General features: G+C 31.8%; 3 protein-coding genes across 3 annotated transcripts; 1 reads left to right on the plus strand and 2 right to left on the minus strand.

Moving 5' to 3' along the window:
- Positions 1-346: 346 nt before the first annotated feature.
- Positions 347-1,501, plus strand: LOC118061187 (MLP-like protein 43). The gene is made up of 2 exons (XM_035074580.2): positions 347-587; positions 926-1,501. Exons 1-2 carry the CDS (start codon positions 404-406, stop codon positions 1,198-1,200), a joined length of 459 nt encoding a protein of 152 aa, XP_034930471.1. The 5' UTR covers positions 347-403; the 3' UTR covers positions 1,201-1,501.
- Positions 1,502-5,022: 3,521 nt separating this feature from the next.
- Positions 5,023-10,144, minus strand: LOC118061172 (uncharacterized). Its single transcript, XM_035074565.2, has 7 exons — positions 9,474-10,144; positions 9,121-9,384; positions 6,504-7,020; positions 6,183-6,382; positions 5,962-6,074; positions 5,467-5,607; positions 5,023-5,360 (listed from the first exon to the last, which is right to left on the minus strand). The coding sequence occupies exons 1-7, from the start codon at positions 10,008-10,010 to the stop codon at positions 5,279-5,281; spliced, it is 1,854 nt and encodes a 617-aa protein (XP_034930456.1). The 5' UTR covers positions 10,011-10,144; the 3' UTR covers positions 5,023-5,278.
- Positions 10,145-12,901: 2,757 nt separating this feature from the next.
- LOC118061171 (protein C2-DOMAIN ABA-RELATED 7) lies at positions 12,902-14,825 on the minus strand. Its single transcript, XM_035074563.2, has 3 exons — positions 14,572-14,825; positions 13,711-13,806; positions 12,902-13,507 (listed from the first exon to the last, which is right to left on the minus strand). The coding sequence occupies exons 1-3, from the start codon at positions 14,680-14,682 to the stop codon at positions 13,199-13,201; spliced, it is 516 nt and encodes a 171-aa protein (XP_034930454.1). The 5' UTR covers positions 14,683-14,825; the 3' UTR covers positions 12,902-13,198.
- Positions 14,826-17,563: the final 2,738 nt, after the last annotated feature.

Raw genomic sequence — 17,563 nt, forward strand, 5'->3', positions numbered from 1 at the left:
AATATATGAATTAAGAAAAAAGATTAGAATATTACTTTAAATAGGTTTGTAACAGACCAAACTAGAAACGAAAAGAAATCCTAGACAAATAGAAAAATTAAAAACTGAATTTTGTAACTAAACATAAAAATAATAAAATTAACAAAAAAATAATATCTAACTGGCCTAATTTAAAAGCTCTCTTGATCTGGATTGATCATAACAAGTTGATCTTTTATAGAATTGAGTTTGTAAAATCTATAAAAAAAATAAATTTAAATTTAATTTAATAATCAAGTTAAAACTTGTACGACATATCATTCAGATCCTCCTGCAGCGTGTACTTTTGTATATAAGGATACTGAACAAAACATTTCCCACATATTTTATTTCATTGCTAATCGGTTATCGATTTTCAAAGGAGATGGTTTTGCAAGGGAAACTTGAGATTGAAATAGAAATCAAGGCACCTGCTGCTAAGTTCTATAACATTCTCAGGAAACAAAATCACCATATTCCCAATATCTCAGATAGCATACATGCCATTGATCTACATGAAGGTGATTGGGAAACTCCAGGCTCTGTTAAACAATGGACTTATACCTTGGGTAAGTACTCGGGACCGTTGAATTATTATTCTTTATTTTTTAAGATTTCATTATATATATACCAATATTGAGGAATATTAATAACTTAGTTCGCAAATGGATATGCTAGAGTACTAAGGTTATCAATGTTTGGCAATGAAGTTGAATTGCTTTTACAAGAGTGTTTTTTAGCTAAAAAAAGCTAAATTTGTTTTTTTCTTTTCTTTTACTTGCAAAAGTAATATAAATGCGTGACCATATAATCTTAGTTCAAAAGCATATACTTTTTTCGTGCTCTTAATTAACAAGAAAGTCATTTTCAAAATATCTAACACCACGGTTTTCAAGCAAAAATCTAGATGGAAACGCACCTCTGTGCGTCAAGGAAACCATTGAAGAGGTAGATGATCAAAACAAAACGATCAAATTCAATTGCTTGGAAGGAGAAGTTCTCAAGGAGTTCAAGAGCTTCAAGTCCATTGTTCAAGTAACTCCCAAGGCCGGCGAGGGCAGCCTAGTGAAATGGAGCATAGAATTTGAGAAGGTAAACGAGGACATTCCAGCTCCAGATGCTTACCTGGAACTTACGCAGAAGATGACCAAAGATATTGATGATCATCTTGTCGAGGCATAGCACCATGGTTCTATCCTTGTATATATACTGTATATACCTTATGAAATATTTGTATATACGACGGCTTCTATGTGCAACGAAGTCTCCCTGAATTGTGGTTCCTACATGTTTAGGTCTGTGCAGGGGGGTTCGTGAAAAATAAGAAGTGTGGATTTTCTACTGTTGTTTGTTTGTGGTTGTAATAATTTAAATTTCCTGAGGCTTGATGGAGCTTTCTTGTGTTTTTCTTTTTCGTTCATGACTTGGTGTAAATTAAGCCATTGTACTGTGAAGTTTGGAATCTTAATGATATGGTTATTAATTTCTTGCGCATAGCATGATGCATGGATTTTCAATGAATCAATAAAATCTAAAAGTTTAGAGAGTAAAATTAAGTTGTTTGTAATGATTTAATCTTAATTAGCAATTAAAACTTTGTAATTATTTAGCCGTTAAAATTTGATGTGATATTAAAAACACATTTCAACTCAAAAATCTAAATTATTAAATGCAATCTTATAAACTATTTTATATTATTTTTTAAAATAACTCCTATTTTTGTGTTTGATTTTTTTTTTTTTTGGTTTATTACAATCCTGGATACCATGTTCTGAAACCTTAGATTTACAGTAGCTTTTCAAAGTGCTAGGAAGGATAAAATTAAGAAGGAAAGGACGAAAGAGAGAGAAAAAGATACCATGAAGGATGATGATGGTCTCTAACTGCCTGGCCGTAATACAATATTGACCGTTACATTTCTTTTTTAAAGATACAATCAGATATGCCAGGATTTTCCATCCACTTGCGAAATAAAACGGTACCCAGCCTTGCTGTATTTAATTAAGTGACGCAAGCACGTCATAACTTGACCTATAAATTAAATACACGCATAAGGAGGTTTCAATTAGATTTTGTAAGATTTTTTATTACAAGTATACTTGTAAAGTACAAAAATATGTTTATATGAGGTCATGATAAGATATGGCAAGATTTTTGAAGGACCGTATTTTATTTATGGGTCTGCGGCTATGTGCGTGTACGTACAACTTTCCTTTTGTTCTGTTCTTTTGAGAAGAATATATGGTAAGGCCGTCTCATCACAGATCAATCTCCAATTAATAAATATTAATTAGATATTTCGGCTCATGCCACATCACGAGAGATCACCAAAAAAAAAAAAAAATGGAGTGAAGAAATTGTTTTAAAAAAAAGTGATTGGTTCATTGAGTTAACTGAGTTAAAAAAAAACTTGATAAATTTATAAAAGCAAAAAAATATTGAGATTTGTATTGAATCGATTGTCTAGGAGAAAAATCATGTTAAAATTCATTGAAATTTTATTTTTATTTTTTCTATTAAAATAATAAAATTTTTACTTCCTGCAAAATAAAAACTTCAATTGACCTTGAGACATGATAGAGATCTACTCCCAGATAGGATTTTAAAAGCATGATAAAAATAAATAAACATAAAATATGATATGAAAATTCAATTAAATGAAATAATGAGGGATGGAATTGTCAAAAAAATAATTAATCAATTAGAGAACTCAAAATAAAAGGAATTGCAATCATAATAATAAAGATCAAATTCAACAAAAAAATTAAAATTAAAATCAAATAGGTAGGTATGAAATCAAAAAATAAAATTCAATAAAAAAAGATAAAAAAAATAAATAGCAATCAAAAAATAATGATCAAATTTGATAAAAAAAAAACATAAAAAAATCAAATATCAATAGATGAAATTGAAAAATAAATAAATCAAATTCAATGCAATTAAGAGATTGAGGACCACTTTACAATTTTACAAGATCAGCACACCTTTTAAGGTGAAAAGAAGAAAAAAAAGGGGGAGGAGAAAAATTATGTCTTGAGCTTCTCCATGCCATGAAGGCCGCTACGTGCCAGCCTACTATGTAGAGGGTGGAGTGATGCATATGAAGCCATTTCAAAAGACTATTCTAAAAGATCATAAATGGTTATCAAGAAGCGTCGCACATTTTAAATGTTGTATTTTTTAATTTTTTTTTGTTTTTAATAGGTGAAATTAGTATTTTATTATAGATTGCATTGCTTGCAATCCAATTTAAACTCTGAGCAGATTTAGTTTTATGTATAATAATATTGCACTTGCTCACATTTTTTTATCATTTCTTCTTTTCACATTGGTGTGCATTTGGTGAAGCGATTTAACCATTCTGGGATATAATATGCTTGCAACATCCTGTACCATTGGTGCTCTGTATTTGAGTTCAATCTAGCCATTCTAGACCATTTATCTAAAATTGCTGATGTATAGAAGAGAATCGATCTATAGAGAGATCTGTTAATTTGGGCCAATAATCCACGATGATTCATGGTAAATCCATAGATCTGACAAACCTTAGATCATGGGTCAGAATATTGTTTTAGTCGTTGTAGCAACGGGAAAAATAGAATTTGAATTTTAGATATTTTCAGATATAAAATATTCTAGGAAAAGATAATAACAGGCTTTCGGAATAATATGGTGTTTTAAACTAGAACTTCTATTTGGAAGTGTGGAAGAGAATTCAAGTTTATGTTGTGCAGCGGAAGTTGTCAGAAATTTTAGCGAACACGAAATAAAACTATGAAAGAAATGCACGGGAATTTTATATATATGGTTAGGCAACCTCTTAGCTCACATCAATTGTAGTGAGATTTCTAAAGAATAATATAAATTATTTTTTAAAAAAAATTATTTAATAATTTAAATCAGATATTTTTTGATATACTATTATATATTTTCTGATTCTAATAAAGTGGTTATGAATTTAAATTTTATTTTTATATTAAAAAGTAATATAAAATTATTTTTATGATTTCCTATATCAGTTTAAACTTTTAAATTAATATAGTTTTTTAATATTAATATACTCTTACAATCAATATTTATATTCACACGCAAACTTATGTACATAACATTTACAAAAACCACACTTATTTCTTTTCAGAATAACTATTCATCTTTCGTCCATTCCTGTCAAGATTTAATCTTATAACCACGACCTAATTTAATATTACTATCTTTTTTGAACTTTTAGCATTTCTTATTTTGGTGGTATGTTTAAGAAATGATTAAGAAAAATCTAGTTCTAATGTAAGGAAAGAAAAAAAAAAAAAAAAAACTAAACCAAAAATACTCTAATCATTTTTTTATTCAAAAATAAAAGGTATATTCAGATTAATTTACACATCAACTAAGAATAAATCTACTTAAAAAAGTATATCAGAAAAAAAAGAAATTATGACCAAATTGGAGAGTCAAATTTTGTAAAATTCGTGAGTTATATATATCTATGGGTTCGCAATCAGATTTGTAAAAATCAGCTTTGCCTTCCATTTGATTGTTCCTTTTCTAAAAAACATAAACATTCCGACCAAAAACGTTCCTGAAATGATCGCACTTTTTAGTTCAATTAATGGTATATCTCCACTTTACCATGTGTACAAGATTCAAAATAAAAAAAGGAAGAAAACCATTTAGAGCATAGTTTAATTGTTCAAGTTTTGAATATACTTCTTAAAAATTATCAATTTAAATTTTATAAATAACTATTGAAAGTTTATATAGTTTTTAACTTCAGAACCTGTAAAATTAATCAAGATACACGTAAACAGACTCAAATACTCATGTTAATCTAAAAAAAAAAAAAAAATAACAGTTACGCAACTTTAGTGGCAAAAAAGGAACATTTTAATGAGAGGACTTTAACACATAAAAAACAAAATTCTTGTTCCTAAAAAGTAACTTTCTATTGAACCACGTAATGGCTTAACCTTATTCAGAAACAGTATTAATTAAGTAGATTCTGACAAATTAAAACAATTACTGACGTTTTATTTGAAAAAACAAAAAACAAATTGCCTCGACGATGGCAGTTTATCAATTTTTTTTTCTTTTTGATAACTAGTTATCGATTGTTTTGATTAAAATGATCTAAGTAAAAATAACAGTAACAAGAGGATAAGCAGAAAAGAATTCAGTTCCCACCCATTCTCCCCGTACATTACGGCCTTGGTCTTCATTAATTGTAATATAAGTTGCTTGTATCTAATTTCTTGAAGATCCCCCGTTATTTTACAAGTCCAGTTCTAGCGTACTTGTCGATCTGAGTAATATCGAGGATCTTGTCCATTCCACTTGCCACGAGAAACCTGGGAACAGAATAATCAATAATAAATCTCTGTCTTACGAGGCGTTCATGCATCATTAACAGAAATTGTTTTGAATTGGTCTAAACGCTAAGGTCAGGCGACATACTTGTCTCTCAGAGTTTTTGCCATGGATAGACAGCCCCCAGGCGCCATTGATTGCATATTCACTGCAATATTTGGATTGTGAATGCTTTGACGCAGGTGTATCCAACCATGTTGTCCAAGTTTTTCATCAGAAACTTTGGCTCTGTACTCACAAAATAATGTATGACTTTTTATATATAGAAAAAATCATCGTGTAGATAACTGATAATCTTTTTTATGAAATAGAACCGCTTGCATCAGATAAATTCAGATTATGTGATCTTAACATTTATCAGAGAATAAAATAAATCATTAAGCCTTATCTAAAAATTTAAAATTTTTATTAAAATACTTCTTTGATTTGAAAAGTTAGTATTCTGAATCCCACAAATTAAATTAATAATAAAAAATGAAGTATAAGGTTTCAAATTTGAAGAAATTTCACATGAGAAGGTTGTTAATCCTCACCTAAAACTGTTTAATGTGAGAGTAATCATTGTGGTTTATAGCACCGAACCTGTACATATGAGCATCAACAGCTGCTGGATCGTCATTTGAGTCGACGAGGCATCCATCGGCTACCCAGCAGTCTCCACAGGAATCCAATTCCCAGCCTTCAATTCGTCCCTCCTGAAAGCGGATACAATACCGGTGAAGCGATGTCAATTTACCATAAATGATTGCGATCTTCTGATGAAATGAATTGTGTTTAAAATATGAATATTTGGAGATAAATACCTCAACAAAGCTTCGGAATGTCTCAATTGCATCCATACCTCTTGCCTTTGCATGCCTAGGCTCGGAGATGATGTTCATCCTTAGCTCTACAGATTCTAATGGTTCTTCAAGATCTTTTATGAGGCTACCGATTCCTTCATCTGATCCAGCTAGTTTCATACGTACCATTTCGATGATGATTTTCACCACCATATAAGCCCCTAAACATAAGATTAAAAACTGCATTACAAGGTGACAAGAACAGAACTTGAACTACATCTCCATCACCATCAGCACTGCTAGTGGAACACTCAAGATGCTATTCAAATTGCTAGGGCTTACCATCGTCTAGGAAATAATTCTCTTTAAGAGCACCATGTCCAGATGTTTCCATCATCAGATGTGTTTCAATTCCATTTTTATTAAGTTGGACACCCTTATCAATAACATTCCGGTAACCAACTCGATACAAGCAATGTTGGCCTCCTCTATCAATAATAAACCTTGTCAGCGCCATGCTTGTACGCGCATCGGTAACTATAGTAGTTCCCGGATGTTCCCGCAATACGATAGCAGACATGAGTGCTATAAGCCTGTCACCATTAATCGGGTTTCCTTCCTTGTCAACTACCCCACTTCGATCCACATCAGTGTCGAAAACAATTCCAAGATCAGCTGAATTTTCAAGCACAGCAGCTCTAGTTAGTGCCATGGCAATCTTGTCCTCGGGGTTCGGGATGTGGTTTGGGAACATTCCGTCTGGGTTTATGTGTAGCGAGCCAAAGGTTTCTGCACCAAGCTTGTCAAGCACATCCCATGTGAAGAAGCCTCCTGATCCATTTCCGGCGTTCACAATTATCTGTTCAGGTAGCCTTAATCAATCACCTCCAAAAAAACAAGTTGGGCTATATTCAATTTATTGGACTATAGTCTATAGGTGAGGCCTGGGCCTAAAACCTATCTGATCGAGCAAAGAAGTCCACTCCGTAACCTACTTAATGTCCCTTTTTTTCATTTATTTTTTCCGTACTTGGATGAAGAATCGATGCTTCTCCAATTCATATCTAGGTTAAAGCTTCACCTATAAAAAGAGTTTTTGGTTTATGGAGAATAAAAGACTCCTTCTCTATTTGTGATTCAAAAAATAAAAATAAAGTACATGGTCTCGCTAACTATTAAAAGAAGAAAAAAAATAGGTTTGAAAGTCAAGGTAAGAATAATTAGATAATGTTTATTTTTCTGTTTTAAAAAATTTAAATTTTTTTATTTATTTTGCTTCAAATTAATATTTTTTAGTATTTTTAGATAATTTTAATGTTCTGATATTAAAAATAATTTTAAAAAATTTTAAAAATATTATTTTGATATATTTTTTAATAAAAAAAACACTTTAAAAAATAATCACAACTATACTCTTAAATAGATATTTAATAATTGTTGAGTAGATGCTAAATAGAAGTTCCTGGTTTGATCAGAGTTCTTTGTTACTTTATTTCTCTGGCTCGGCAGGTTTCTCCTTCGTTTCTAATTCTCTTGTTTTTCGATAGTTTCGTTGGCAAGGATTTTTGCTATATATGAGGATTGTTGTTATAAAAGAGGGGTTTTTTCTCTCTTGGTGTATCCGAGAACCAAATTTTTTTACTTTTACTTTTTACAGCATGCAAAAGAATAAATTATACATTTGAGCATATATCTATTACAATTAACCACGTATTTAACTTTTCAAATATTATATTATAATAAATAAAACCATTATTCTCATGTTCGGCTTGAGATTAAAATTAGAGGTTAAGTGTTAAAAAGGATGAGGTGTTTATAGTGTAAGAAATTTATTAAAGGGAGTGCAAAGGTTGTTTGATTCACGTATAATAAATTATATATAATGGTAGGGTCCAATAAATTTTTTATATTTAGATTAAATGTCTAGCATGTCAAAGAAAGGGGGAATATTTTAAAGATAAAATTACAAAAACTTTCCCTCATGCTCCTCAGGTTTCCCAAGATAAAAGAAGGTTAAGAGTTAAGGAGCTAACACTTAACTTTCTTAAATCCAAAACCAAACACAACCTCAAATTCTATTTTTGGAGGGTAAATTTTTATCTCAGCTAGGAGTATAAAATTTAACCTTTCAAGTATTTATTTTTTTTTCAAAATGTTATTGATCAAATAATTTTTGTTTCCTTCTTATCGATCAACATTGATAATTTAATTATTTTCTCTATTTATATTAAGGTTATGTTTGGTGTGCGCTAAAAAAATTAAAAGAGAAATGTTAAGGGGGTAAAATTTAAGGATGAAATGTTAAGAAATGTAAGAAGTTAAAGGATGGAGTGTGAAGGATGTTTTGTAGGAGGTAGTGGAATTAAATATAATTATATGAAAAAAAAAAATTAACTTATATTTTGTGGTATAAAATGGAAGGAAATAAAAAAAAATGTAATAGTGTTTTTTTGTTTTAAGAAAACAGGAACAGTACAAAACCCCAAATTTTTCCTCTTTCAAAATTTCTTTACCCTTCCCCTTACAAGGTAATTATTTAATTCCTTTTTGGGGTAAATTTTCTAAACCTATATTAGAATTTCCCCTCCCTCCAAATTTGCACCAAACATAAGTAAAAATAATGAAAAATTACAAGAGTAATTTTCACCCCCTTTTACCCTCCTGCTAATCACGTCCTAACATTTAACACTTTAATTTATAAGCATACTAAAAACTTCTTTAATTAAAAACTAATTTTAATTTACACTTTTAAAATTAAATCTCTCTTGTAATAATTACTCAATATATTAATTCATATTTATCTTTTGGACTCATACCAAAGGCTACCTAAGGATAACAAAAGATGAGTGGGTGGGTGGGTGTGCTGCTTGTGCTATAACTTAATTAACAAGAGAACATGTACAGCCTCATGCACATATACAAAGAAAGGGAGAGGAGGGAACTTATGAGAGAGGGAAACCTGAAATCCTTTGAGGGGAGTGTCGTAGTGAAAGGGATGGTTCACTCTCTCCTTGATTATATTCCGGAGATGCTTTGCATAGGTGCTCATGAAATCAACTCTTTCCGGTGGAGTCTTAAGCATGGTAGAAACTTTTGCAAGCCTATTTGCATACTTACGCGCAGCTTTACCGCAAATCTCCTCCACCTCCGGCGAGGTTAGCCCTCCTCTCCTAGTGAAAAATTTGAGCCCATTACGAGTGTATGGCAAGTGTGATGCTGTCATCTGCAAAGCAATCAGATTCAACTAAAGTAGCTAGCCCTAAATCGATCGTCCACGCATGTCTTGTATGCTAATTGCAAGGGCAAACTTACCATTATGGATGCATCATAGGCAAACGGAGGTAACAAAGTACTCATAAAACAAGCTGGAGTGGTGGCAAGTCCCATATCAAACGCCAAACAACCAGCACGATCAAGACCTGAAAACACAGCCACACTCAGAGAAGCTCCTGATAGTCGTGGGTCTCTGCCTAGTGACACCCTAACATTCTCAACAACACGACCTTTTTCCTTTTCCAAGCCATTGATAACCCATTCGCCAAAACTCTCTGCAATGGCTTCCACGGCCGGAGGAGAAAGATCCACTGTTCTACCCTTCTCCCCTTGCAATGCCACCCCACGAACGTCGGACCCGTTTTGGAGCCTCCTAATCTTGTCCATTTCTTCATCAATTACAGCTTCATTGTACCTTGTGGCACTTGAAGATTTTATGCCTGTAGCTTTTGTTGCAGGCATTAAAAGTGGAAATTTGAGATTAGAGTGCAGTAGTTTTGATGTTGTAGATGAGGGGAACCTTGTTCCTGGAGCATTGTTTCGCAATGATATCGAGGATGTCGAGGTAGAAGCCATGGATTCCTTGCTCAAGTTGGCGCTCGTCGAATGTTTTGAAAGTTTTTGAGGGAAGATATTTGAATCAAGAAAGCAAGTTGAGAAGATGAGGACCTAGAAGGTAAGGCTAACCAAGTAAATGATATCCCTACAATTCAATCGATAGCTATCTCAGAAAATGAAAATATCTATATACAAACTTCCAAAAATCCCTGTAGATTTTTTTCTTGTTTTATGCATGAGATGTCTCTATTTTTGTTTTCCATGATAACGCAATTGATATTTCTTCAGGACGAGAACAATTGGATATCCTTGCATGGTACTACAGATTGTCTAAATTAATATATAAAGCACATTCCGTAAAAATAAATAGCCAAATCTTATTCTTTTCTATGTAATGATCATACATAGTTTTTAAACCATGTCTGGTTCACAGCTCAAGTTTTGGATTTTGACCAGGTCGTTCGGATCAAATTTTAAATTAAAAAAATCAAAACGACGTCGTTTAGTTTAAAAAAAAAATTAAAATTAACGGATTGCAACCAGATCTTACTGGATCAATCAAGTTTTTTTTTTTTCTATTTTTTCTTCAACTTGGTGCCCCTATTTTTTCTATACGAGTATAATAATTTAATATCTTAGTATTAACTATACCCAAGAATGTTCCTATGTTAAATTGAAATAAGAATATAAAAGAATGCGTGGCAATCATTCAAAATAAAAAGGTGTTCCTGTGAAGTTTGCGAAGTTTAAAGAATATTTTATATTAATTCATTGTATATCTAAAGCTTTTAAAATCTTAAATTTATATGATGGTTTTTTTTTTAATTTTTATTAGGAAAATGAGAATTTTATATATCAAAAAAATCATATTAATTAAAATTTTAAATTATTAAATAAGACTTCAATAGATGTTTAAATATCCTATTGAAACACAATAAGTTTGTTCCTTTCAAATTAATCTCAGTGTTGGATTAAGCTTGCAGGCTTCTAATAACTCTTATTGATATATAAATTAGGCTTCCATGTATGGTTTGAGAATTTTTCTTCTAATTAAATTTTCTTATTTTTCTTTTTCTTTTCCTCGAAATTAATCTTAATAATTCTTCATCTTACAAACAAGAATTTTAATTCCATCACACCTTGATCGGTTTAACATTTTTTAAAATTTTGAACTATGAACAGTCCAAGCCCGTCATCGAGAGAGCCCGAGGCCGATTATTTATCTCTTCTAAATTCCCCCAACGACGCGTTATTTGCAGAGAGTTTCCAGCACGTGCCAACTATGATCGCAATTCACAACTTCAATTGTTGGTTTATTACATGATAATTTCAATTTCAAGATACTTTTATATTTTAAAATTTAGCTAAATAAGTTTTATTTTGAGTAAATTAGGTAATTATTTATAACATGATATTTTATCTTATTTCCTGAGTATCGAGAATTTACTATTTTGTTTTCTGCTTGCCAAAGTGAGGAAAAATTACATATAAACAAAAAAATCTAAGAGAAAACTTGTCTTTTTTACTAACAATTATTTTAGTGTCTGGTGTGCTCCAATATTATCAGCATGGTCTAATTGTTCGAATTGTCCATTAATACGGCTCTCGTCTCGCATCAACCTAAGTCATACTGCATTTTATGAAGGTCGAGGCAAACGCTTTCAAGTGTTGAGATGCCGCTTACAGTCAAACTATTTGGAAGGGGTGCTCTAGTTTTTAATAAATTCCTTGCTTTGATAAAGAATTCTCGTTCAAGGATTTTATGCAGTGGTTAGTAAACATCGTAGACTATTTCCAGTTTAAAGATATTTTTGAGAATCAAAAGATAAAACATGTAAGTTGTTAGAAATCATGTATATATCAAAATCATTAAAAAAACATCTAAAAATATTTTAAAAAAAAAACATTTTAAAAGTATTTTTAAAAAATACCTGAACCATAATGTCAAATAATTGCCTCAATATAACTAGTTTGTAGTTTGAAATGTGATATTTGGTGTGTATGGAAAAATAAGTGTTGGGAAGAAATGAAAAGGGTTAGTTGGTGGTGAAATACGGGTCTAATTGAAAAAATTCTTTTGGCCTGGCCTTGACCCGAATATATTTTCTATTGATCAAGTTCTCAAGGTTAGCAAACGCAAGAAAATCAGAAAAATAGTTTTCTCCATAGAAACAAAGTCAGAAAGTTATACTACTTGGTTGTGTTACTGATGAGGTCAAAGGGTAGACGAGAGTTCCATGGGACTAATTCTTAAGGTAATGATTAGTTTATTACCCCCATTATCTGTTACCACTACCGTAACATCAGAAAGCTAGCCTTCATACCGGCTGTTATCTAGCAGTCTCGATATTATGGCCTCTGAGCTCCCTCGGAGGGATGTCGTAAGATTGATTTTCACTCAGGTTATCGGCATGTGTGCCTCTCATAAAACGTCAGGAACTAGGATCGAAGGAATTGTTTAAAATAAAACCAAAAGAAGAAAGAAAGAAGACAATAAATTAACAGAAAAAAATATTCAAGTAATTCTTGATTGATATCTCTATGCCAGAAATAGAAGGCACTCCGAGAAGTTCTCACTGGGATTAATTGCTCCAAAACCAAAGAATTCAAGAAGGTCAAATGCAGTCATCGTTTTCCCAGTTAGGACGCGGTAAATTAATGAGCAGTCGCATCTTACCCAGAGAGGATACAGTGAGCAGTAAAATTACGAAAATCATTTGATCAGTTGCGGTTCTTCACCCGGTTCCGTGGTGCTTCCCTGTCTGGATTTCAAAAATGATAAAAATTGATGGGTAATCTAGTTAGTTCATGCAGACATGCTTGAGCGAATCAAGAAAGTTGTTTGTCTGTGGTCGGAAAAATTGATATGGCAAGCAGTTTTGAGAAACTAGAGGCACTGTAGTCCATCATGTCTTTGACAGTTCTCACTAATTATCACATTGAAGCACATATATCATGTCACTACAGATCACTTGTTGCTTCTTCAACAACAACAACTACTGCCACAGTAACAAAACCTTAATCCCAAACTAGTTGGGGTCGGTTATATAAATCCTTTTACATCATTCCGCACGATCATAGCCAAGCCCACCTCAATATCAGCATAGTTTAACTCTTGTTGCTTGTTACAGATAGTACAATAATTTAAACCCAGTTCAGGCAGCTTGAAATTTACATTACATGTAACAATACATCTTGCAAGCACATTAGCCCGTACCTTCAGTTTTCAATCCTCGACAACCTGGAACATCAATCCACTCGATTTGAATCGTAACTTCACCAGACTCTACATTTCTTAATCTGAGATTCATGTCTTGGAGGAGTTTTCCATCATCCCAAACAATGCAGCTCTCATCAGCAAGGCAGTTGTTCTGGCTTGGCTGAACTCTTGAGACCACACAACCTTTCGGGAGATTTTGCAGGCCCATCTTTAGACTTGCGATATATGGCTGGATGTCTATGCGTGCTTCACCCATTTTGTCATCCACAGTGAACGTGTCTTTGTCAAAAACTGTCTGCAAAGGAAGCCAAAACAGTTGGAATCTGGATAGAGTGCATGATATGGATTATCATGTTTCATCAAAATATTAAAGTGAGGAAAACGGTGTCTTGCCGAAACAACCTCAATTATCTGTATGTAATTATAGCACCGAACAAATCAATTGCTGAGTGTATAGCAAGTCGTAAACAGACTCGCATATGGTGGGCTATTACTTACTAAATTGATTGGAACATTGAGATCTGTAATTGAAAGAGTAAGCTCCTCATTCCACACTGGATTGCAGTTTTTTTTCACAACTCGAGTCTTCAATTTCTGCACCAACGTTCGGGTGATTTCAGCGCAGAGATAACATACTGGAAAAGGAACAGACAAGGAAAGAAAAAACCAAAAAACTAATGTGAAGTGAATATGTGTGCAGATCTAATTTTATATAATTATGACGTGGTTTAAAAGGATGCATGCTGTCTAGTTCTAGATCACCATAAATGATTAAAGACAAAGCTTCATAACAAGCAAATACAGAGACCCCTAAGGCCCTAACGCGATTCTCTCAAAAAATAATGACAACACATCAGCAGTCCAACATTGACCATAATTTCAAGCAAAAATCAATCAATAACCAAGTTACCAAACAATTCTACAAAAGAAAAAAAAGGCCCCGTCCTCCATATTTGTGATTATGCGAAGCTAACCAGAAGTGAAAAGGCTATTTCCTCTCCTCAGAGAAGGCATTTATGATAAATCAAGATGAATTCATGAACTCCACTCCCATCGATATCAACTACAGCTTCTATTAAGTGAACAAATTTCACCCTCTTGTTTATTTCCCATATGTATAACAATAGTATATATCCTTGCACAAAATACAATTGTGAAAACCCTTTTCTTTGCGGTCCTTAATTCGCTCTCGTACATAACTTCATCCCCGCTTCCCATATTCATTTCTATAGAGGTCTCAGACAGACAACTCAAAAAGATAGAACCATGTACGGTACCGAAAATTCAACTAAAAAAGACCAAGGGAAAATTAACAGTTCATGTAACAAAATTTGATGAGATCAAGAAAAAGTAGCAAGCCTGGTTTCCCATGGTGATGACGACATAAGGATCACTAGAGCCAAGGTCGCGAACGGCAAGATTTACGCCGTGTTTCACCCGGATTCTGAGAAGACCAAGAAAGCTGTCCATTCTCGAAAAACTCCTCCTGATTATTCTTCAGGTCAAACAGAAACAGAATACTAGATTTTTATGGCCTAGAAAAAGACTTCATAAATGTCGCTAAGGACAAAAATTACAGAGGCACGTGTTTATCGGTGGAACCCGACCTAGAAATCCATAAGCAATCTTACAAAATCCACAAAATTTGATGGCTGCAACGGGCTTTAAACAGTGAGAGATTGGCCGATCAAAAACTATAAACAGTAAAAGCCTCATATTAGACAAGCCTTTGTGGCCCACCGCTATGCTCGCTCTGACCATTAATGTTGTTTCTGGAGGGGAAAAAAACACTTGTCCTTGTGAATTACAGATATTGAGATAATAAATATAAGATGCCATTTTTGTTCCAATTTGCTTCTGTCCACCCAAAATATGATAATGCATTATTATCATTTTATTAGGGAATAGAAATAAGTCAGATTGCAAGATGATGCGTTTACCATATCCAACCCTATTTTACATGGGATATCGTCTCTTATGGTGTGAATTAAAATCTAATCTATTTATCTACGATCAATAAGTCATCTATATAATCGCGCCATCGCTTAAAAGGTGAGGTTTTTTTCTTCTTTTTTTGAGAGAGAGAGAGAACTTGGATCAAATTTCACTTTCTCCCATTGAATAATAAATGTCTGGAAATAAAAGGTAAGGAGTGTTCTTGAAATAACATTATTTTTAAGTATATTTATTACATGATTATGACTTTATAAAAAATATAGACTTCTTTTAAGAGAATATGCTGTATTTAAATCCCATTTAAATTTTGGGGTCTACAACTCTACATTTTAAATTTTCGAGTGGCGGATAGGATATTTTTTTTCTAAAACTTTAAAAAATAATATATTATCCTGTCTATGTTGTTTAAATTTTATATATTTTGATCCTAAATTTTTTTTACCACATTTTAATTTTTAAATATTGAAAAAAGGAAAAGAAAATTATAAAAAAATAAGAGGAGAAAGAAAGTGTTCAGTCCACCATGTTATGGCTACAAAAAATTATTGAATTTATTCTTAATTGACTCATCCTAAATAAAATATTTCAATAAAAAATGGTTTTGCTTTTAAAACACGCCAAAAAAAAATAGATTGAGACTCGTGAATTTTGTTTAGATTTAATTTACTTTTATTTATTTTTTTGAACTAGTTAGATGGTATTTCAAAGTTTGAAAATATATTTATTGAGGTCTTTATGATATTTTAGTGTGATTTTAGGTGAAAAAAATTGGAAATTTAGTTTTTTAAATTCTAGAACTAAAATCTTAGTTTTCCCGTTACTAGAAATGATCGAAAAATGCTACAACAAACAACATGTTATTTGCCAAAATAACATAGTGCCATCCATTTAAATGAAAAAATAATTGTCATCCTCTTTTTTTTTAATTAAAAAAAATGTAAACAAGATGTGCCTGAACTTTTTAATTTTTTTGTCAGGGGTGCATGCTTAACCTTCCATTTATTTTTTGAATTTAATTTTTAACTAATACCCCATTAGTTTTTTAAACTGTTTAGTTTATTTTAAAAAAAATATAGTTCATTTTTTGAATTGTTTTTATATTTCATAATATTTAAAACTTTTTGTTATAAGTTATGTTAAAAAAAGTATCATAAATTTTAAGTAAATAAGTTATATTTACATGATGTATTTATGCGAATAAAAATCATTTGTAAGTAATGACCAGAATTATATATATATATATATACTACTTAGAGAAATAAAAATGATAGCCAGAGTGAGATATCTGGACATGCATGTATCTTTTCAAATTTTTTCAAGAAAGATCAGGATTCTCGCATTGGTCTCTTACCATAGTTTTTTTTTTTTTTAATTTATCAGTTTATATATATATATATTAATTTATTTTATTAAGTGTATTATTATATTTTCATTTTCATGTCCCATTTAAAAATAAAAAAAAAACAATGATTTAAAAAAAAAGTATTCATAACACTGATTTCTTTTAATTAATCTAGAATTTTATTCTTAGCGTAGCTTAGGTTTTATTTATTAAAGCATATTTGATATTAGCAAACCTGACATAGGTTCGCTTTTGGCTTAGATCAACCTAAGTTAAATAAAGTCTTTATCGCCCCCTTCTTACTTAAATAATTCAATATGAAACTTCATACACCTTAAAATTCATAAAATAAAAAGAATTTTTTGAGGTCTTGATACTCATTATGCCTAGCATTGAATAGAGTGAGTATTTCCCTTATCAATATCTTAAATCAATAATGGGTTCTATTGGTTGCCTAAAATCTAAAAATCAAAAAGTGGTATCTAAATTGGACCGAATCTTTTGTCACGCTATTGTTCTCTTGTTCCCTAAAAGTCATGGAGTAAGACATTAACTTCTCAATAAGTTATTTTAAAAAACCAGTTTTATATTAAAATAATTTAAAAATATTTAAAAAAATAATTTAAATTTTTTTTCGAATACACTTTTATACTGAAAAACAAATAGTAACTTAATGTTTTTATTTTTGTTGGTGTGTTTGTTTTTAGTAGAGGTGAGCTGCACCATTAATGATTAAACCAAAAAACCACAGCAGCAAAAACATCAATTCGCTGTTTTTGCTCTCACATGGTCCATCAATGCACCAGGGGGGCATCGCGCCAGCCCGACCCCATCCTGAAACAGAGTATGAGCTAAAAGACCAGAAAACTGGGGACCATTTATATTGTACAATCATGAATTTATCAGATAATGAATGATCCCAGGGTACAAGAACTCGGAGGAAAAAGATTCTTCAACCCGATTTTGCGTTTTGCACGTGGTTGTCTGAAAAAGGTTCTGGCTATCGGGCTGATGGGTCAAATCAAGCTTCTTGCCTCTATCCGACCGTTGATT

The sequence above is a fragment of the Populus alba genome, chromosome 8 (genome assembly GCF_005239225.2).
Source record: "Populus alba chromosome 8, ASM523922v2, whole genome shotgun sequence".
Taxonomy (NCBI): domain Eukaryota; kingdom Viridiplantae; phylum Streptophyta; class Magnoliopsida; order Malpighiales; family Salicaceae; genus Populus; species Populus alba.

What these genes read in the sequence shown, in the direction of transcription:
- LOC118061172 (XM_035074565.2), bottom strand. Translation starts at nt 10,010, where the DNA reads ATGGCTTCTACCTCGACATCCTCGATATCATTGCGAAACAATGCTCCA. An exon ending in CTCCCCTCAAAGGATTTCAG is followed by an intron (nt 7,021 to 9,120) that starts GTTTCCCTCTCT and finishes CTACCTGAACAG; the next exon opens with ATAATTGTGAACGCCGGAAA. An exon ending in GCAAAAACTCTGAGAGACAA is followed by an intron (nt 5,361 to 5,466) that starts GTATGTCGCCTG and finishes TTCTGTTCCCAG; the next exon opens with GTTTCTCGTGGCAAGTGGAA.
- LOC118061187 (XM_035074580.2), top strand. Translation starts at nt 404, where the DNA reads ATGGTTTTGCAAGGGAAACTTGAGATTGAAATAGAAATCAAGGCACCT. An exon ending in ACAATGGACTTATACCTTGG is followed by an intron (nt 588 to 925) that starts GTAAGTACTCGG and finishes GCAAAAATCTAG; the next exon opens with ATGGAAACGCACCTCTGTGC.
- LOC118061171 (XM_035074563.2), bottom strand. Translation starts at nt 14,682, where the DNA reads ATGGACAGCTTTCTTGGTCTTCTCAGAATCCGGGTGAAACACGGCGTA. An exon ending in TCATCACCATGGGAAACCAG is followed by an intron (nt 13,807 to 14,571) that starts GCTTGCTACTTT and finishes ACGTTGGTGCAG; the next exon opens with AAATTGAAGACTCGAGTTGT. An exon ending in TCAATGTTCCAATCAATTTA is followed by an intron (nt 13,508 to 13,710) that starts GTAAGTAATAGC and finishes CTTCCTTTGCAG; the next exon opens with ACAGTTTTTGACAAAGACAC.